The sequence below is a fragment of the Colobus angolensis genome, unplaced genomic scaffold, assembly GCF_000951035.1.
Source record: "Colobus angolensis palliatus isolate OR3802 unplaced genomic scaffold, Cang.pa_1.0 Scaffold6, whole genome shotgun sequence".
Lineage (NCBI taxonomy): Eukaryota > Metazoa > Chordata > Mammalia > Primates > Cercopithecidae > Colobus > Colobus angolensis.
This window is the reverse complement of record NW_012119598.1, coordinates 1,566,465-1,588,532: the sequence shown is the minus strand read 5'-3', so window position 1 is coordinate 1,588,532 and position 22,068 is coordinate 1,566,465. Positions and strand designations below refer to the sequence as shown.

At 35.6% G+C, this 22,068-nt stretch overlaps 1 protein-coding gene across 1 annotated transcript in view; it reads right to left on the bottom strand.

The window, feature by feature from the left end:
* Nucleotides 1-22,068, bottom strand: part of KCTD9 (potassium channel tetramerization domain containing 9) — a 29,262-nt gene that overhangs the window by 2,354 nt on the left and 4,840 nt on the right. Inside the window, exons 2-11 of the mRNA XM_011962597.1 lie at nucleotides 15,316-15,437; nucleotides 13,577-13,620; nucleotides 9,884-9,980; nucleotides 9,214-9,272; nucleotides 8,881-9,009; nucleotides 6,187-6,254; nucleotides 6,004-6,099; nucleotides 5,129-5,278; nucleotides 3,122-3,227; nucleotides 2,276-2,409 (exon numbers count right to left, since the gene is read on the bottom strand). Of these exons, the coding sequence (XP_011817987.1) occupies nucleotides 2,276-2,409; nucleotides 3,122-3,227; nucleotides 5,129-5,278; nucleotides 6,004-6,099; nucleotides 6,187-6,254; nucleotides 8,881-9,009; nucleotides 9,214-9,272; nucleotides 9,884-9,980; nucleotides 13,577-13,620; nucleotides 15,316-15,437 (1,005 nt within the window). The remainder of the gene's footprint in view (nucleotides 1-2,275; nucleotides 2,410-3,121; nucleotides 3,228-5,128; nucleotides 5,279-6,003; nucleotides 6,100-6,186; nucleotides 6,255-8,880; nucleotides 9,010-9,213; nucleotides 9,273-9,883; nucleotides 9,981-13,576; nucleotides 13,621-15,315; nucleotides 15,438-22,068) is intronic.

Sequence of the window (22,068 nt, the reverse complement as noted above, 5' to 3'; positions counted from 1 at the left end):
TTCTTGCATATTTTATAATGAGAAACTGAAAACAGGGGTTCCCAACCCCTGGGCCACAGACTGATACTGGTCCGTGGCCTGTTAAGAATCAGGCCACACAGCAGGTCACCAGTAGATGAAGCTTCATCTGTATTTACAGCCACTCCCTGTATGGCTCAAGTTACAGCCTGAGCTCCACCTCTGTCAGATCAGCAGGGGCATTAGATTCGCATAGGAGAGTGAAACCTACTGTGAACTGCACATGTGAGGAATCCAGATTGTGTACTCCTTATGAGAATCTAATGCCTGATGATCTCTCACTGTCTCCAACATCCCCAGATGCGAATGTCTACTTGCAAGAAAACAAACTCTGGGCTCCCACTGATTCTACATTATGGTGAGTTATATAATTATTTCATTATATATTACAATGTAATACTAGTAGAAATAAAGTGCACAATAAATGTAACGCACTTGAATCATCCCAAAACCACCCCCAACCCTGGTCTGTGAAAATACTGTCTTCCACAAAACCAGTCCCTGGTGCCAAAAAGGTTGGGGACCATTGATTTAAAATACAGAATGGATTCCAACATCATAAATAAGTAAATATATATATACACACACACACACACAAAATTTTTGTTTTTTGGAAACAGAGTTTTGCTCTTGTTGCCCAGGCCAGAGTGCAATCTCGGCTCACTGCAACCTCCAACTCAGGATTCAAGCGAGTCTCCTGCCTCAGCTTCCCGAGTAGCTGGGATTACAGGCACTCACCACCACATTCAGCTAATTTTTTGTATTTTTACTAGAGACGGGGTTTCACCATGTTGGCCAGGCTGGTCTCAAACTCCTGACCTCAAGTGATTCACCCACCTTGGCCTCCCAAAGCGCTGGGATTACAAGCATGAGCTACTGCGCCCGGCCCAAGGTAATAAATATTATCAAAACAATTTTACTATGATCCAAGAACAACAACAACAAAAGGAATGAGATGGGGGGAAGACTATTATTTTTTTAATCTGAAAAGATTTTACTTAATCAAATTGTGTAATACCTTTTTCCATTCCCTAGCCCTAGTATTTTTATAGCAAGGAACTGCCTTTCTTTTTAAAGCCCCAAAGGTATGTATATAATACAATGAGTTTTGACAGATGTACAGAATAGTGTAACCACCGCAATTTGAAGCTGTTTCTTAATTTCTCTTGAGATCACGGAGCGGTAAGATAGAGATTCCAGTTAAGTCCCTGGATACGGTACAGGACTATGGTTAGAGAGAAGGGTGACTAAATGTAACCTCTTAGGAGAACAAATGTCAGCAGCTCACCCCTCAATAGTCAACCTGATCAGTCTTTGCAATCAGTTAGACAGAGGGAGGCTTTTGCTGCTAAGCCACTCTGAGTACACAGTAACTAAAACCAAGGCAAATAATATAATCTTAGGTGAAAGTAAGGTAATAAATAATAAATAATTGTGCTTGTGATAGGATTATAATCTTAGGCCAATTCTTTTTGCCTTGAAATTGAAAGAGGTCTGCTACTCTGCTACTGAGAGCTATCAAGAGATCTAGGCAAAAATATTAAGAAAAAAAATTAACAGCAAGCTAAATTTTGACATACTGTTCTCTGCTATCCAATTTATACCAGATTTCATAGCTACCAGCCACATGTGGCTACTTAAATTTAAATGAATTAAAATTAAATAAAATTTAAAAATCAATTTCTCATCTGCACTAGCAACATCTCAAGTGCTCAACAACTATATATGGCTAGTAGCTACTATACGGAAGAGCACCGACATAGAACATGTCCCTCCTGCACAAAGTGCTACTGGATGGTGCTGATGTAGACCTATCAACAGCTATCGAGTCTGCTAGCTGAACTGGCAAATTAAGAAGACATACAAATACAATTCTTTGAAAAAGATGACTAGGCAAAATTATAATCTCAGGCTGAAAACCAAAAAACATATGGTTCCAATTTTAAATAGACTTCCTGAACCTGATTTCAAACCTGGATATCATTTAAATTTCTCAAGTAGTTTAAGAAGTAATCTAGCCCATTTAATTCTGTTTGGAATTAAATTTTATGGAAAATGCAATACATCTATCAAACTTATTTACTTGAGAAAAACTTAAGGAAAAGGAGAGAAATGAAATCAACTTAGTCTGAATGTCAGATGAGCCTTCCAATCCAGTTTTACCAACCAACTACTTTGTTTTGATTTCAATACATTTTGCATGAGATGCTTAGTAAGTCTAGAGTAATAAAAACCCTTAAAATGTTGGTGAACTCACCTCTAAATCAGTTCCTGCCAGAGTTGCTCCTCTGAGGTTACAGTTCTTCAACTTTGCATTTTTTAAGGTAGCCACTCTCAGGTTAATTCCTGTCATCTGACTTCCTTCCATATCCACACCTTTCAGATTAGCACCTACAGTGAACACATTCTGGGAGTAGTTTAACTTAAAAATATAGTTATCTACCTCCAACAAAACTGCAAGACAACTTAATGGAGGTCAATAATGACAGCCTCTTTTGACTTCTGGAAATGAATCTAAAATCTTGTCTCTCAACGAACTTATATATATATAAACAGTTCACTGATGAAAGAAGGGTTTCATCGATACTTTTGAGGGAAGAAATTTAGTTCTGTCTTATGATGGTTAGCACTTTCATAATATGCCTCTACAGGTTTATGATAAGGGAGTTAAGTAGTCTCCTAAATATACAAGTAAACAAAGTGATCAGTCACAGATAAAACAATAACAAATTAAGAAACAATAAATTGAATCTTTAAATGATTTTTATAAACTCCTTGGTTTTATGCAAAAGAAATTTTTCCTTTCGGTCAGTGTAAGAATATTTTATTCCATTTGAAAGTTTAAGATGTTGATATTTAATTTTCCAATTAAAACCTTATTAAATATTTGAGGCTTTATTTTTTCTGAGTCCTCAGTTTTGATTAGCATTTGACTGAAACCAAATGGAGGTATCTTACTGCTTTGGAAGTTCTCCAAATATGATGACAGAAGAAACCTATTCCCTACAGCTATCCTGTTTCACCCTTAACAATTATTTTCCAGGGCTTTTTCCTTTACAGTCTGCTTCCTCCATAGAATAGGTATTTACAGAAAGGATCTCACCTTCTAAATTGGCTTTAAGACCAGAAGGATCCTCAAAATTACACAGTTTCAGGGATGCTCCTTCTGCATTAGAACAGAGCATCTTGACTCCCTGGAGATTTGCACACTGCAAAAAGAGAAAAGTCCTGGTGGTAAGGTTCATAATTTTGTTCAAATTAGCTCAAACAGTAAAAGAAAAAATAGAAAAGGGGAAAAGGCTCAACTCAACACACTCGTAATCAATTATTTTATGTTTACAATAAAGGCTTTTCTAATTAAATGCAGTAAGAAATGGGAACATTTAAAAGAAATTTTTTTTTAAAGAACTGTTTTTTAAAAAATAAATGCATGTAATAGCATGCTCATTTTCCATGAAACATAATGGTTTAGATAAAGAAGTTGGGAGAGTCAGAACTATGACGTCTCTATCTCTATTTTTATAAATACACCTATACATGACAATGAAATAGTCAAAATGTATGGGTAAGGAAGGCATACACTTGTTAGGGGTATGGATTTTCTTATTACTATGGGAATCTTAATGTTCTAAGTGAAATTATTGATATTCTAAGATGCTACTACTGCCTTCAAGTCAGAGGTCAGAACACGAATGCCAGCATTTAAAGGCATTATTTAGCTACAGAACACTAACACGATGCTTTTTGGGTCTTTCTGCACCAACCATGGCTAAACATTATCAACCCTGAGCAGGCACATCACAATGCATAATGCAAGGCAGAGAGTAAAATGGTAGAAAATACATGTTTTAAGGCTTTTTTGTTTTGTTTTGTTTGAGACAAAGCCTCACTCCGTCACCCAAGATGGAGTGCAATGGTGCTATCTCAGCTCACTGCAACCTCTGCTTCCCAAGTTCAGGTGATTCTTGTGCCTCAGCCTCCTGAGTAGCTTGGATTACAGGCATGCACCACCACGCCTGGCTAATTTTTGCATTTTTAGTAGAGATGGGTTTTCACCATGTTGGCTAGGCTGGTCTTGACCTCAAGTGATCTACCTTCCTCTGCCTCCCAAAGTGCTTGGTTTACGGGCTTGACCCACTTCACTCAGCCAAGAGTTTTAAATTATGTTCATTTATCTCAAAGAGTTTTTGACAAACTTTTTTTTTAGTGCTTAACACAAACAAAGATGCTTTTCGACATTCCACTATTTAGAGACTAGGTCCTTCAAACTTTTTTTTGATGTTAGTCTTTTTCCTGTTTTGTTACTAACCTGACCCTTCATGATAAGACAGAATAAGAACAGTGAAAGTAACTAAAATGCGTATTTGGTAGATTTTGTTACTAGCTCTGATACACGGCTTCATGGAGAAGTAAGCTGCAGCTAATGAGTAAAACCCAAATTACAATAATTCAATAAATGACTACCAAAAGCAAGATGGTATTAATTCAAAAGACATACAGACATGGGCCTTGGTGGTAAGGAACTTAAAAGTTGTTAAAAATTAATAGATTTCATTGTTGGTCTGCATCTACCCTCTAACTTCAAATAAACACAGGTAACTGTTATAAATACATACATATACATTACATATAAATATACACATATATAGAGAGGGAAAAAGCCACTGAGATGTTAACTTCCACAAACTGATGCATACCATATTTATTTCAAAATATCTATCAAATAATTCTTGAGCAATAACATTTTCCCATTCCAGAAATGAGGTTGAACAGATTTCAAGGTTCCTTTCAGTTTTACCTTTATAATTTGCTGAAAATACGAGTCCTGACAAAGTACAGTATATTGAGGAGATCAGGAACTAATTCCAAGATTTAATTTCTTTTTAGTTGCTAAACCTTTCAGGTCTATGTTTAATAAAGGATATCAAACCTGTAAAACCAAATTCATTTCACTTTCAGACCCTTTAGTCTTATATCAACATAATAAATTATCTGTTTTCAAGTAAAAGTTCCCATAAAAGACAGTTATAATTCCTGTCTCAAAGGCTCTTTGAGACTGTTCAATAGACTAAACATTTAATTTTCTCTTGTAGCCTAAAATGATACTTACGTCAAGAACTGATCCAGAAAGATCAGCTCGTTCAAGATTTGCACAGCAAAGATTTGCATGTGCAAGATTGCAACGGCTTAAATTGGCCATTTTGAAGTTAATGTATCGAAGGTCCAAACGAGAAAGATCAGCACCACTGAAGTTCAAACCCTGAAATAAAAAAGCACAAATTGTCACCATAATCAAATCGTCTGTTTGTATTAAATTTAATTACTATAGCTAACCACCAAGTTTTTTTTAGAAGCAATTGGCAGTTCAGTTACTTAGAGTTTATTACAAAACATGATCAAAATGGACTTAGATACATGAAAGAAGTGTCCTTAAATAGGTTCCTCATAAAAGAAACTCTATCAACATATACATTAGAATATAGCCTGGCTATAATTCATTTATGTGTAGAAGTTTCTAAAGAGGTATCCCTGTTAGTCCTATACCTGCTAATAAGTATTTAAAACTAATTAAATTTATATTATTTTATTAATTCAATAATTCAAAACAGTTTATCAGGCAAAAATGAATACTGTGGTCTTTAAAATCTGAAATGCTACAGTACACGTAAGTGAAGTACCTGCCACTGATTGGACCATATATTGCAAATATACAAATACTGACTTTTAAAAAACTGCTGCAATTTCCATGCATTATTCATAAACTGCTGCATGAGGTATAATTAGACAATTTTAAAAGGCTATTATTGCATCTCTTTTTGGTTAACCATTTCAGAACTAAATCAATGCTACGACCCATAATTAAATTAGATCTTGCACATAAAAGAAAAATAAAGCAAAATAACCCCAAAACACTAGAACAATGTAAAATTTTATTTTGCTGATAGAAATAATTCATGTAATTCATGTAAAATTCATGTTAATTACCTGGCATCGCAGTTCTGACTTGGTTGGAGTTGCTAGCAAAAATCGGACAAATTCCTTTCGGGATATTGGTGAATGATCCTCCGGTGGTTGAGAATTCTTGAAAAAGATATTAAGAAATTAGTGGAGTCTTTTGGGAGATAGCTACAATATATGTAACAGTGGCTAATATAAAAACAGGCTTACCTTTATTGCCACTTCTAGGTGTTCAATCAATGAGTCAATACCAAAAAACCTTGCTTCTTCTAACACACCTATCAGAACAAAAATGATTCTGAAATTTAGTGAATGTATTACAGTCATTTTAAATTTAGTAAAATACCATTAGTTCACATAATCTTAACATTTAATTGACTTTTTAAGTGGAGCAGATCTGAACAGGTTTGCCACAAGTATCTTTTACATACTGAATCAGAAAATGATGGAAATGAATAAAAGTTTAAAAGGTACACAAAAGTATAATTCAGAAATGTTTCTTATAGGAGAATAAATTTTAAAAATATTGGTAAATACTAAAAGAGGTTTCATTTATCATTTACTCTAACTTGGTAAAAAACAATGTACATCCTTTACATGACTTGGTATGTTTACTTATTCTAATCTGTTAATAAACATCATCAGAATGTGTAGGAATACATTTGGGTTCCATTATCTTTCAAATGAGAAGACCTCAATCAGTTGGCTGTTGACTTGGTAAAAAACTACTTAGAACTCTGGAATTACAAAGAAAGTATCAGACATAATCCCTCCCTTCAAACACAAGCTAATAAGGGTAAGTAGATATAGAAAACCACAAGCCGTTATTTGGGAAGAATAATACAATCTTTTCTGTGAAAACCAAACTCTATGGTCGATAATACAATTGTAAAACAAAGGTCATCCAAGGTACAGCATCCGGCTACCACTCTGGCATACAGGGTCCACATTTCCCCTTCAAGGGGCATCCAAAGATTATGCCATTCTGGTCGGATATATATCCCTGGTGGAAACCCAACACATTATTAAAGAGGTTCTTGTGGGCCACGCTGTCAATTTGCCAAGATCTGAGTAAAGCAGAACTCTTAGGGAATGCAGCCAGGATACGTTTCTAATTCTAGGTTTAGAATTAAATCTTTAAAACATCCAGAGAAGCCTTAGAAATACAAAAGACAGGCTGGGCACGGTGGCTCAACACCTGTAATCCCAGCACTTTTGGAGGCTGAGGCGGGTGGATCACTTGAGGTCAGGAGTTTGAGACCAGCCTGGCCAACACATGGTGAAACCCTGTCTCTACTAAAAAAAAAAAAAAAAAATATTAGCTGGGCATTGTGGTGTGTGCCTATAATCCCAGCTACTCGGGAAGCTGAGGCAGGAGAATCACTTGAACCCAGAAGGCACAGTTTGCAGTGAGCAGAGATCACGTCATTGCACTCCAGCTTGGGTAACAGAGTGAGACTCTGTCTCAAAAAAAAAAAAAAAAACAAAATCTGGATTTGAATCCCAGCTCTGCCACTCACTACTTTTTGGTGTTAGTGAAATTACTGTAGATTGTTTTAAAGCATATAATTACTCGGGCAATCTGTAAGCAATATAAAGAGTTTAGATGGAAACTGTACTAATTAAAAACAATGCTTTATAAAATGAATCCAGCAGAGAGCTCTGCTTTTTGAACACTTGCACAAATAAAAGAAATGGTTGAGAAACATGAAAAAGAAAAAACTAGCAAATCTTGGTAATAGCTTGGTTTGCAGATATGTGACACAGCATGGATAAATATATTTCTGATGTTATTTTCTAGGCAAGTAGGATACAAAATGCTATCAATAATCTGAAGAAAAATTAAAATGGGAGAAATAGAAAGCAACAATTTAGTTACAAAGTTATAGAACTAGCTAAAAGGGTCAAATAATGTATTTTTTTATTTTTTATTTTTTGCAATAGGTACATGTTAAAGGGAATATAAAGTTTGTTATAGCAACACTAGAAGTTAGTGGGTGTTTCGTATTTCACTACAGAAACTGTAAGCTAGCAGTCCTCAGGCTGATTCTGATGTGTTCAGCATGTAATGTTTTCAAAATAAAAACATGTCACATAAAATTTTAGATACCCAGGTTTCTTCAAAAACCTAGGTTCTGGCACTCTACGTCTGTCCACATTGCACATGGCAATGATCTGCTGAAGATGGCAGGCATGTGACCTCAAGATCACCAACTGCCTACCACTCCTGAAGTACTAACATCATCACATCAACTTCAGTCACTTAGAGGCCTATTAGCATCCAAATGTGCAACCAGTGTTTTATAAGGGCTTTTGTCTACATCACCTCCATTAACCTTCACAAACATCTTGTGATGTAGATAGGGTCGAGAGTGCTTTTAATACTCATTTTTCCAATATGACTCAGAGAAATTTTCCCCAAGTTAGTCTCCCTAAGTTAACAAATTGTAGAATCAAATCTCTAATTGAGAATTATGATTGCAAGGCATGATTTGCCCTCTTGACCACTCTAGTTCTCACATAATGTGGAGAATATCCAGAAAGTGGAGCCAAGTTACATTCAGAATTCAATTTTTAAAAAAGGAAACAACAAAATCGTTTAAAGTCACTTGTCATATAGAATCTATATCAGTTTAGAATATAAAGTTGAAGTGTATGGTTTAGATATTTACCTATATGTACAAAGACTACCTACCTGAAGGACCACCTGTTCGTGCCTAAATTTATTTCTACACCTATATACACTCACATACATGAGAAAACATCTAGTTTAAAAAATAGAAAAAATATATATACTTTTACTTTATGGAAATATACTGTCACTGAGTGAAACAAAGTTAAAATCTTAAACTTACAAAAATGTGAGTAGTCACATAATTATATTGAAAGTCTACATAAACTCACCCAATAAATTAATGCCATCATTTACAATGAGCTGTCCATGACGCAAGTAGTTCAAAATGGGTTCAAAGTACTCAGGACTTCGGTCAATTAAGAAAGCTCCTCTATGATCTTGCTTATTTCCCCAGACACCTGTGTTACCATTATAATAAAGAAAGTACCCCATAAACAAAAAATAAAGTCAGAAATGTATGAGGAAAAAATTGCTTAATATATCAGTAAGTTTTTACTCTTAAAAACTGACATAATTAGTAAGTACAGAAAGTCGGGAGTTATAAAGTCAGCACAGATACAAAACAGGTAAGATGAAATTTGAAACCAACGTATTACACTCACCTTTGTCCTTAAACATGTGGGCCAGCATACTGTCAGGTTCTTTATTCACTAAAGTGCTCCTAAGAATTCAGGGAAAAAAATTGATTTCTCCATTTGTCTTTATAAACAAACATATTTAAGTCAAGAGTATACTCGATCCCAGCTGCTCTCTCAAAAAGATGCATGCTACAACCTGGTAGGAGTAACGCTGGGAAACAAAAACGTGCAGTAAGTTGCCATTTATCAGATCCCTTCTAATCGGGTACTTCCTTTGATTTAAACATTGTTTTAGTTTCCTTTGCTTTAAACACTTCTCTGTCTATCCTGTTAGCAAACTATTACATAATAATATTCTTGATCTTCCAAACTTACATTTTTCTGCCCTTTAATAAAAGCAGTTGTAGCCTCTACAAATTTCAGTACTGTTAATTTTTACTTATATTGTGTGTCTATTACTCAATATCTAAAAAGCATGTTCTAAAACACTGAAGTGATGCCTTTTATGCTTTCTCAGGAATGAACCATGTTTTTACTTTTTTCTACAGAAAAACTTACAAAAAATGGTTTCAGATCACACAGTGTATTTAAGCAGCATTTGAGTATCTTTTTGGGGAATCAGCAAATTGAAGAACAAATGGTACACAGTGCTCCTTTTGCATTCTCTTTCTAACACACATACACACACACCTACCGTGTAGTTGTAAAGTACCGCCCTCCAACATTTAATGTCAGCCAATCTGTGTGGAATCCTAACAATCCCTCAGGAGGCTTAGAATCTGTCTGAGGATCTAGAGATGACATGTAGAAAATAACACAAATATTAAGATTGGGGATTCTGGGAAGACGGTAATGGCATAATTTTTAAAACTGAATACACACATAATAAAAGCATACCAGAGCTACTAGGACAGCAATACCCAAACCCACAGACTGCATCTAAAACAACACTAGGTGATAAGGTAGTCCCACCAATACCAACAGCTATAAGAGCAGCATGCTTTCAGCGCCTGTGAAAGAAAAAGCAGAGAGATGCAACAGGGTGTATGATGAACCCATGAATGTCAAAGCCATCCACAGATACTGACTTCATTGCTTAATAAGTCCAGCTGAGAACAACAGACTGAGATCACCCCAAAAGTGGGTGATGCAAGTATTTTGCAGTAAGATCTGATAGGGCTGAAAATAAACTCTCAAAACCAAATGGTCAAAACTCCATTCTATGGACAAAGCCCCACACTGGTAACATGCTGAGAAAATAATCCAAGCTGAATGCAACAAAGACAACAGAGACTAAAAAAAAAAGGACTCCAGACGAAAGTTAAGAGGTCTAATAGACAAGAATACATCAGAAAATGAGTTCTGTATGTTTTTAACACTTCACAAAAACAACAGAAAAGGGAACTCTAGAGCCATGAAATTAGAAAAACTGTCCTGTCAGCCCTCTTTTCAAGTTAAGAAAAACTAACTTCACATAAAAATGAGCAATACAAAAGGATTGATCAAATGTAATACGAAAGTGTTAAAATAATAATAATGTCCTTGTAGATAACGAAAACATGCCAGAAATACCCACAAAATAGATTAAAATTATAATCTAATATTCCAAAACATGCTAAAATAAGTTTATACAAGGTATAAAATAACAATATAAACCAGGATTTACAAATTCAGAAATGAGTAGCAAGAACTCCCAAGAGAATTAGAAATAAAAGAAAAACGATTTTTAAAATAAAGACTAAAGCAAAAGAAATACAAGAATGATTAAACACAATAGACAGTGACTTAAGGGAAAGAAAAGGTAAAAAAGAGAATAGCTTGAAAAATTAAAAAGAAACGGCCACACATGGTGGCTTATAACTGTAATCCTTTGCGAGGCCAAGGCAGGTGGATTGCTTGAGCTCAGGAGTTCGAGACCAGCCTGGGCAACATGGCAAAACCCCAAAACCCCATCTCTATAAAAAATACAAAAAAATTATCCGAGCATGGTGGCACACATCTGCAGTCCCAGCTACTGGTTGGGGGCTGAGGCAGGAGAATCACTTGAACCCAGGAAGTTGAAGCTGCAGTGAGCCAAGATCACACCACTGCACTACAGCCTAAGTGACGAAGTGAGGCCCTGTCTCAAAAAAATAAATAAAATACAAAGAAAGGAAAAGAAAGTTTCAAATGTAAAAGACAAGTGTAAAAGATCCACCATACATATAATAGAGTCCTGAAAGAAGGAAATCAAATCAAAGTGAACAAAATAAAAATGTAAACTTCAAGAAAACTGTACTGAAATTTTAAAATACATATGCTTGAAACTATATATTGAAAGGATCCATCACATACTGAGAAAACCAATCCAGAACAACTCAGAACACCAAAAATATTCTACTAAAATTACTGTACTTTAAAGAAAGAGAAATATCCTTTGGGTGATCTATGAAAAATAATCACATAAGAAAGATCAGATTTTTTGAGACCAACACCTCAAGCCAGAATAAAATGCAGTAACATATTTAAGATAGTCAAAAGAAATATGATGTGAACCAAGGATTTTTCAATAGCTTCACTGAGGTATAATTAACATAGAACAAATTACACATACTAAAGTTTATAATAAGCGTTGACATATAATTTTATACCAAAATCATATAAAGATGGTGGATGGCAACGGCATCTTGCCACTGGAAGATGTCAAAGACTATTGTTCTCATAGTTTCTTGGAGAGAAATCTACTAGAGAACAAGTTTCAGATAACCACTGGAAACATAACAAAAGGATGGAGGTAACTGTACGCTTGAAGAAGCAAAACTAAATGAGAGTATAAAGGGAGACAGTATAGTATACAATGGCTGTATGTTCTGACAATGCAGAAACAATACAATTATTTTTAAGTAAGGGGAGAAAGGATTTAACATATGAAAAATATTTAACTGTTTTTAGTAATTATATTGGTACTGAAAGTATTGGGTTTGTTACGCTGACATTTTTAGATGTGTTCTGTATGGGGTATAGTAAATGAGTAATTATGTGACATTATAATTCTATTAGTCCCTATGTCCCTGAAAGTCAGTATTATTGATATAGAAAAAGGAGACACAGATGTAAGAACAGAAGAGGAAAAGTAAAAACCTTATAATCCTTAATATAAACTTTAAGTATTAGTATGAACCCATGAGTTATTTCATCTATCCATATTTTGTTATAGTAAACTTTATATCCTATAACATATATACAAATTTTATCTCTACCTATATATTTTCAATTCTGTCCACCAAAAGGCATAGCAACAATGATGAACCCAATAGCAAAGAGCCCTCCCTAGCACCCAGATTTGTCTTGGAAAGACACCTCCCACTAAAAAAAATCAAGGCTTGTTGGAAAAATGTTGACCCAGGTCTGAGACAGGAAAAGGCTTTAAGATGAACACCTGTTATTCCAGATAACAAGAAAGCTATAAAATCCAACAGGGCTTGTTAAAAACACCTGAAGAGATTTCCAGTGGCCAAAAATTAAGACAATCTGAACATCAATAAATGCAGAGGATGAAAATATACCAAATATTTTAAAATCCATCAGTTAACAATAAAAAAAAAACCTTAAGTGATCATTTTTTATTGTGTTTGTATGCAGTGGACCAATTAAGTGATCGTCGCCTGCCAATCACTGTTAGGCCAATGGATAAAATAAGATGAGGAAAAGTTCTTACTTACAGTTTTAAGGTAGAGACAGACAGGCAAGAGTATGCACTTACTTCTAAGTTGACAATTGCCTGTGCATCAATCCTGAGAACTACTTCCACTCACCAAATGCAATTAGTATGATGCTTTAAAAAATACTTAAATATTCAGAGTGTTGACTGTATGGATCTAAATAAATCAAACACTTTATCTGACTTTTGGCCTTTTCTTTTGAGATATACAACTATAAGCTTTCTTTCAAATCAAAGGGTAGTGTGTGTGCACACCCGTGTTTGTGGTTGATACCAAGTTATTTTTTGACTGATCTGATCACTGTGAAATACTGTCAAACACTACTTATGCAAGCAATATTTACTCACAAATATGTAATACAACATGTCGAAAAATTTTGACATTTACTATCAAAGAAAAAATTTTGAAACAATTGTTTCTAAAATCAAAACTACCTTACTATGTTATAGTTAATGTACACCTCGAAAGAATTTTAAAGGCATGTAAAAGATGAAGCATCCATAATAAACTATGAACAATAGTAAAAAATTTAACACATACACCCAATGTAGAATCAAAACATGTTAAGATCTGAATATAGCCATAAGATCATTTTTTATGTTTAAGCTTAATAGCCCCATTTAAAGTAACTGCCATTCCATCTTGGTTTTTTTTGGCAGATAAAATTGGCTTTTAAAGTCACTTACCAATAAATGGCTCTCCTTCACAAACAAACAAAACATCATCATCCCTGGGGAAATCAAAATTTAAAAAGCCACCATCAAAATCTAAAAATCACATTAATTATCTGTTGCTTATAGGAACTATTCCTTAGAATTATATAGACAATAGGTTTTGCTATCAATCTAGACTGCAAAGAAGCTAAGTTTTCAATGCTTTGTTTAGCTCCCTGAACTTAACTGTCTTTGAATTTAAATTTAAAAATAAGATCTTGCACATGAAAGTACTTTTGAAATGGGGGGGAAATCCCACTATACAAATTATGTGAGTTCAGCTTTCCTATGAACTGAGAATGAATAATTATGCTCAAAGGATACATTAAAGCCACAGCTAACTCCTCTTTTCTTTACATTTTTTTATCCCTAAATCATTAGCTGTTGTGTGCTTTGGAGATGAAATAAACTGTCATATTAAATCTAGGAAAAATATAGCTGGAAGTAACTCTGCTGTCAGTGTTTACCCACTACAGATCCACCATACACCCAAATATAAATGGTTGCATATAACCCACAATTCTAGACAATCAGTGTACATCCTCTTCCTCAACCCATTACACCAGATACTGTATTGTGAACCCAAAATGAATAAGCAGATATTTTATAGCTCAGAAGGCTTCAGTTATAACCTTCCATTGTAGATGTTTTTATTTCCTATAGGACATCACAGGACACATTAAATTTTTCTAAGAAGCAGAGTTTGTGCTTGTTAAGGAGAAAGTTAGGCTGATGAGGATCATCATCCAACAATGTGACTCAGTTTTCCTTAGAAACTGAAAGAAGCTGGGAGATACATATTGAAAAACTCAGAAATTATCCTAATTTATTTGGATTTAAAATGTAGTATATAGTATTTCCTACTTGTTTGCCATGCCAATTTACTTTTTTCAGATTAGTATAAAAATCCTTTTTTTTTTTTTCATTAACAAAACCCAACTAGCTGTATTACCTGAGTGAGTCCTCAGCTTCACAGGTAATTCGTTTCCTCATTTGTAAAATGAAGGGTCTAGAACTGATTAACTGCAAAAGCAGTATATTATATTGAAAGGTCATTTTGATCTGGATTTATACAGAGACTTTGTATATTATTGTACGTTATAACTTCACATCATTGATTAAAAAACTCATGCTTTGCCAATCAAATGGTATAACTCAGGCAAAGCAATTATAACATAACTGGCAGAGTCAATACTTAATTTGTGTTCCCTTTACTGTCTTCTTTGTTAAGCATCTTCCTGCTCCAAAATTCTCTGACCTCATGAAGACGAAGTAAGGTGAACTACACACTTGTTTTAAAGAGATGAATCTGCCTGGGATATTTAAAGAACAAACAAGTAAGTCTATAATTATGGTGGATCACTGGTGATATCTCTACTTAGAATTATATCATATTTATAAAGTTTTCACAAAATCTGGCCTTTGTAATATTTATAAAATGCAAAAAATAGTACCACAAAGAAGAAATTCCTCATAGCCATATATGAACTATGCAGAAAGACTATCAGTATACTGAAATGCATACTAAGGGTTTTCTAGCTGATCAATACAGCTTAAGCCCAAATGATTTAAATTCCAAAGAGCAAATTCTAGGTAACCAGTTGCCAAAATCCTGTATTCTTAACAGTGATTAAACTACTGCTTAAGGGAAACAGCATAGCACCAAGAAGTTGAGGCACACTGTTGACAGCTTATAAAAAGGTGAAGGTTACCTGATCAAAGCAATATCATCAATCAGTCCACCTTTCCCATTATATACACTGGTGGCTTTTATGCCGAGTTTACTGCTGGCCACAGAAAGCAAATCAGATAAAGTTCCATATACAGCAACCACCTGTAAATACACCAGATTAATATGAACAACTTATTTAGTAAATGTTATCCCAACAGGTTACAAACCATCACAGTAAAACAGGGCTAAAAAGAGTATCATATAAAAGGAGACTTCAAAAGGTTCTTAACAGTGCCCCCTTTTCTTCTACGACTCATTTATTCACTTGGTGCCTAAAATTGTCGAATCCTAAACTAGAACATAAGAAATCATCTCTGACCAAAACAATCTACAATCCTAAGGTGTGTTAAATAGCGCTCCAGTTGTGAAGTAAGACAGACCTACACTTCAATCTAGAGTCTGACATTTTCTAGCTATCAACTTGAGTCAACCTATTGATGCTTCTGTTGCTTTAACTAAAAATGAAGAAAACAGTAGCACCTACTTCAGAAGATTATTACGAGTTCATGCATGAGAGCTTAGCGAAGAGACTGAGACCTAGTAAGTCCCTATTATGCTGTCCTTTTAGTATTTATTTATTTGAATGGTGCACCCTTAGAATAGGAGTCCACTGGTGCTGTTTATTATATTATTATCTACATCAACTACCATAGAAAATATAACTTCCTACCTCATTTATTAATTCTTCATTAACTAAGCCAGATTTTAGCATCTAACATTAAGAATAGAGCAAACAGCCGGGTAAAAATGAATTGATCTGTCCTGCTGTGAATCCAGCATTCTGATATATGTGTAAGACACATGCAACTGTTTAAGCAGGGGGGCTGACAATCTCTACATGTAAGTGAATTTTGTGTCCTGGTCCTAACTGTAACTATGGGTTCCCAGCGGCTGAGTTGTACAGTTGCACCTTTATCAGTTATGACCTCTGAAAGTTAGGAATAAAAAGTAGGAGAGGGTCGGGCGCAGTGGTTCATGCCTGTAATCCCAGCACTTTGTGAGGCTGAGACGGGCAGAGCACTTAAGGCCTGGAGTTTGACCAGCCAGACCAAAATGGAGAAACCCTGTCTTTACTAAAATACAAAAATCAGTCAGGTGTGGTGGCACACGCCTGTAGCTACTCCAGAGGCTGAGGCATGAGAATTGCTTGAACCCGGGAGGCAGAGGTTGCAGTGAGCCAAGGTTGCACCACTGCACTCCAGCCTGTGTGACCGAGCAAGCCTCTGTCTCCCCCACAAAAAAAAAGAAAAAGTAGTACGTGAAGAGCTAAACACGAAGCACAATCAGCTAGCTCATGGACGTCCCAAGATCATTATGTCAAGATGCCATATGAAGTGAGCACTAAGGCTGGTCCTCTGTCCACCAGTGACTGGAATACAGTGGAGAGTTTCTAGTTAAATAAATAAAGTAAATGGAGGCCATAGAAAAAGCTGCTTGATAACAAAGAGTGTGCAGTTTTTCAAAAGCAGAGTACTCAGATTCCAAACTTTTTTCTCTTGGATTAGAAGGATGAAAGAGAGAAGAGTTGCTGGGGCATTTTGGAAAGTGTTGAAGGCGAGAAAAATGTAAGTGGAACCAAGTGCATTATTAAAAATAATGCATAACCCAAGTATCCATAAGTAGGTAATTGTATAAATATGGTATAGACATACAACTGAATATTATTCAGCAATAAGAAACAATGAGGCCAGGTACAGTGGCTGATGCCTATAATCCCAGCACTTTGAGAGGCTGAGGCAGGTGGATCACTTGAGTCCAGGATTTTGAGACCTGCCTGGCCAACATGGTGAAACATGGTCTTCACAAAAAAAAAATACAAAAAGTAGCAAAGATGGTGGCACATCCCTGTAGTCTCAGCTGCTTGGGAGGCCAAGGTGGGAGGATGACCTGAGCCTGCCAAGTCAAGGCTGCAGTGAGCCAAGATCACACCACTGTACTCCAGCCTGGACATGATGGGACGGAAAAGAAAAAAGGAAAAGAGAAAGGAAAAGAAAAAGAAAAGGGAAAAGGAAAGGAAAGGAAAGAAAAAAGAAAACGAAAGGAAAGGAGAAGAGAAGAGACATGAATTCTGACACGTTACAACATGGATGAACCTTTATGACAGTATGCTAAATGAAGTAAGCCAATAAGAAAAGGATAAATATTCTAAGATACCACTCACATGAAAGTACCCAAAACAGGCAAATTCATAGAGATAGAAAGCAGAATAAAGGTTACCAAGGCATAGATGGGAATGGAGAGTTATTTCTTAATGGGTACAATTTCTGTTTGGGATGATGACCAAGTACTGGAAATAAACAGTGGTGATGGTTACACACATTGTGAATGTAAACAATGTCAATGAATTACACATTTAAAAAATGGTTAAAATAATAAATTTTGTCCTATCTTTCATCACAATAAAAAAATAATGCAAAGCACTAGGCGCAGTGTCCTACACACAGCAGGCTTGCCACAAATAATTAAAGCCTGAGTAAAATATGTCCCCCATATTTCCTATGATTGTTCACCTCTGCAACACAGTGAGGAATTCTGTAATTGCATCATACACATTCCTGGGAAAAAGGTAAGAGAAATATAGTACCTAGGGCATTGCACACGGCAAAGCTGGGGTTGTGTTAAGGCAAAGAGCATGAAGAGAGTCAAGACAGAGAATAGAGAAGCAAACATGCAAAGGAGCAAGAGATTGACCAAAGCAGATGCAAAACAACTTCTGCAGTCAGAAGGTGCTGAGAGGAGGGTAAGAAGTACCTCTTTCCCAATTCAATGTTCTTGGCATAGTTGCCATTATACAAATAATTTTCTAAATCTTTCGTTTCCCCTTTATTTACCTCTGGCCCTTGTATCTCAATATGGCTTTCTTTTGCCTGATATCCCCTCCTTGCCCTAACATCAACTTTCTTCCTCAGTATCTCTTTCACTGCTCTCTCATCCATACGATAAAACAGATGCAAGTTGAATGCACCTGCCTGTATTATCCTTCTGTGATTAACATAATATTATAGCTTAAGATCTTATATGACTTATTCAAAATACACTAACTTGAATTGTTGTCTACTTCCATAGGATTGACTTGGTTTTTCTGTGGGTCAGTTGTCTTCCAATGAAAATAAAGGCCACCTGTCATGTTTTAAAGCTATGCTGTCCAATGTGGAAGCCACGAGCTTCATGAGTCTATTTAAATTTTAGTTTATTAAAATTAAAAGTTAAAATGCAGTTCCGTCACACTAGCCACATTTCAAGTGCTCAACTGCCACACTGGTTAGTGGTTCCCATATTGAATTAGCACAGATTTCCATCATCTCAGTAGTTCTATCAGACAGTGCCATTCTAAAGAGCAGAATAAAATGAAGAAGAAGGAAAAAAAAACCACTATTTTAATTCTATTAGGCTTTTCCATGACATAGGAACCCAAAGTAACAAACTGATGATATACAACTCAAGACCCGTTTGTTGTTTTATTCAGAGGGTTAGGATGTTGCCATCTTCCATTTCTTCCCTACTGAAGTTAAATGTGACCAGATGAGAGAAAAAAAACCACACATACTGTTTGGCAAGGACTATTCTCAAGGCAATCAAAGTACAATAGGTGTCTCCTTGAAGGCTGTAAAACTACTAAAGGAGCACAGTCTAGGTATAAACTGAATTCAACTTTTATTTTATTGCCACTTAAATCAATCTTAATAAAGTATCAAAAACAATTTACCATATCACTAAGTATTTTCTAATCTGGCTGTCTGCCTGGATCCTAAAGGTCCAGTAAAAAAATTAATTTGCAAAACCTTGTTATGAATTCTGTGAACAGAGGTGACTAATTACCCCTTGGCAAAGCTGATAAGCAGTACTAAAGAAGTACATCCCTGAGTTGTTCTACTAATAACTGCCATAGATTCAAATTGAAGGATCCACCTAGCTAAATGGTACATTACCTGGCTTATAGCAGGTCTTTGATAAGTATTTCTTGAATGCTGAGTGTTGAACTAGGACATGCCTTTTTTGTGTGACAATCAGTCATATTCATTTAAGTCTCTTACACTGTCATTAGGGTAAAAAAATACACAGTATAAATGCAATTCTAAAGCAATCTGGGCACAGTGGCTCACGCATGTAATGCTGGCACTTTTTGGAAGGCCAAGGTAGTAGGATCACCTGAGGTCAGGAGTTCAAGACCAGCCTGGCCAACATAGTAAAACCGCACCACCACACCGAGCTAATTTTTACATTTTTAGTAGAGACGGGGTTTCACCATGTTGGCCAGGAGGATGTCGATCTCTTGACCTCGTGATCCACCCACCTCAGCCCCCCAAAGTGCTGGGATTACAGGCGCGAGCCACCACATCCAGCTGAGTTTTTTGTTTTATTTTGTTTGTTTTCCAAATTTGTTACAATAAATCTTTATTACTTTTGTAATAAGGGGGGAAAGTTTTAATTTATTTTAAGGTCTCCATAGCTCCAGATACTAGTTTTACAAATAAAATTATTTTAACAGTTTGTAATCAGGCAGTTAACAATTTCCTTTAAGTGAAATAACCAAAGGGTAGTCAACTAGAGAAAACAGAATTAAAATTAGTACAAAGAATCTTACAGTTCTAGAAATTTGAAAATTTCCCTTAATTTGGGCCAATATACTTGTTTTCACTTGGAGGGCTATTCTTGACATTTGTTTTCCAACTAGTCATTCGAGCATACTAACAATACCAAACAAATAAAAAGGAGTTATATTGTAATACTAATATTCAAATATTCAAAATCTCTATTTTAAACTAATTAGAAACCAGGTTTTAAAATATGTATCAACATAAATTTGTCATACATACAGAAAAGATGATTAAGTTAGATTGGCACATGTATTCTTTATATAACAACTCTGTTGAGAAAGAGGAACGATAAAAATCTTGTATATCATGGACATAAGCTCCAGTGAGTATATACTAAGTTTGTTGTTGTCCTCATACTGAGCCAAAGAAATCATAAAATGATAGTGCTTACAAAGATCATTTGCTTTCTATGTGTTGTCTCCACCATGTGGGCCTGATGTTTCCATGTCACTGTGATTATCTACTTTAATAACTTAGGCCCTAAGAACAGAAGCATTTTACAGAGTAAATTGAGAAGCGTGTCTATTAAAGTTCATGATGACTGTATTATACTACTGTTCAGAGTCAATTCTTTTTAAATTTCAGATTCCATGACAAGTGAAAGCTGTCTATGAGTTGGAAAGTAAAAGGACACCATGCCTAGTAGGACTGGCTAGTTTTAATTTGCCTTTAAACACAATTTTCAAATTGTAACCTGTATTATTTAAATTTAAAAATTAAAACCTGCACATGTATATAAAATATTTTTTCTTCTTTACCGACAATATTTATTACATAATACACAAGGAATACTTGTTGAATTTATGCAGGCTGATTTACCCAACAAAATCACCAATTACAATTAATAGCTAAATGTAGAACTCAATTTTCTCTACCTATACTTTTAGTCAAATACATTTTAAATATTTACATGAGCTGATTCTTTAAAAGGTGAGATAATTAACTCTAAGGTGAAAAAAGAAAATATTTAAAATGGAAAATGTTGACAATACCAAGTGCTGGAGTAGTTGTAGACCAATGGGGAAGGTTTATGCAATGCTGGTGGGAATATAAATTACTGCAATGACTTTGAAAAAAATCTGGCATTATTTTACAAAACTGAATATTTACATAACTTAACACCCAATAATTACAACTACGTGTCTATACCTTAGAGTGGTGGTTCTCACATGTGTGATCCTGTCACCTAGAACATCTGAACCACATTTCACCTGCAAATTAAAAATGCACATTCCTACCCTACCCCAGACCTGCTGAATATTAACCTTTGGGGATGAAATCTAGCGGTTTTCTCAAATCGTCCTCCTCCTTCAAGTGACTCTGATGCATGCTAAAGTTTGAGAACTACTTCCCTAGAAAAATGCTTGCTGCTGTGCACCAGGATACATATATAGAAATATTCATGACAGCACTATTAATTTAACAACAAAATATAAAGAAAATAACCTAATGTCCACTGACAGTATTTGCATAGCATGTACTTCAATAAAGCAGTAAAAATGAATAAATTATCACTATGTCAGATATTATGGTTGGAACAGAATTATACTGAATGAAAAAAGCAAGGGCTAGCCTGGCATCGTGGCTCATGCCTGTAGTCCCAGCACCTTGGGAGACTGAGGACGGAGACTGCTTGAGGCCGGGAGTTTGAGACCAGCCTGGGCAATACAGAAGACACTGTCTCCACAAAAAACTACATACAGTATAATATCAATTTGAGATGCAGTATGTCCCGAAGCTGATATTTTAAAAATGGCTAGGTGCAGTGGCTCACACCTGTAATCCCAATGCCTCGGGCGGCAGAGGCAGGCAGATCAGGAGGTCAGCCGAGACCAGCCTGACCAACATGCTGAAACCCCGTCTCTACTAAAAATAGAAAAATTAGCGGTGAGTGCTGGCAAGCTCCTGTAATTCCAGCTACTCAGGAGGCTGAGGCAGGAGAATCACTTGAACCCAGGCCGTCAGAGGTTGCAGTGAGCCAAGATCGCGCCACTGCACTCTAGCCTGGGCAACAGTGCGAGACCTTGTCTTAAAAAAAAAAAAAGGGTAATTTAGTTATGGCTAACCTATTTCTACCTTTTCTACTACCATAGCACTATCTACTACTGTTCTGGTACTGCAGCCCCTTGTTATTT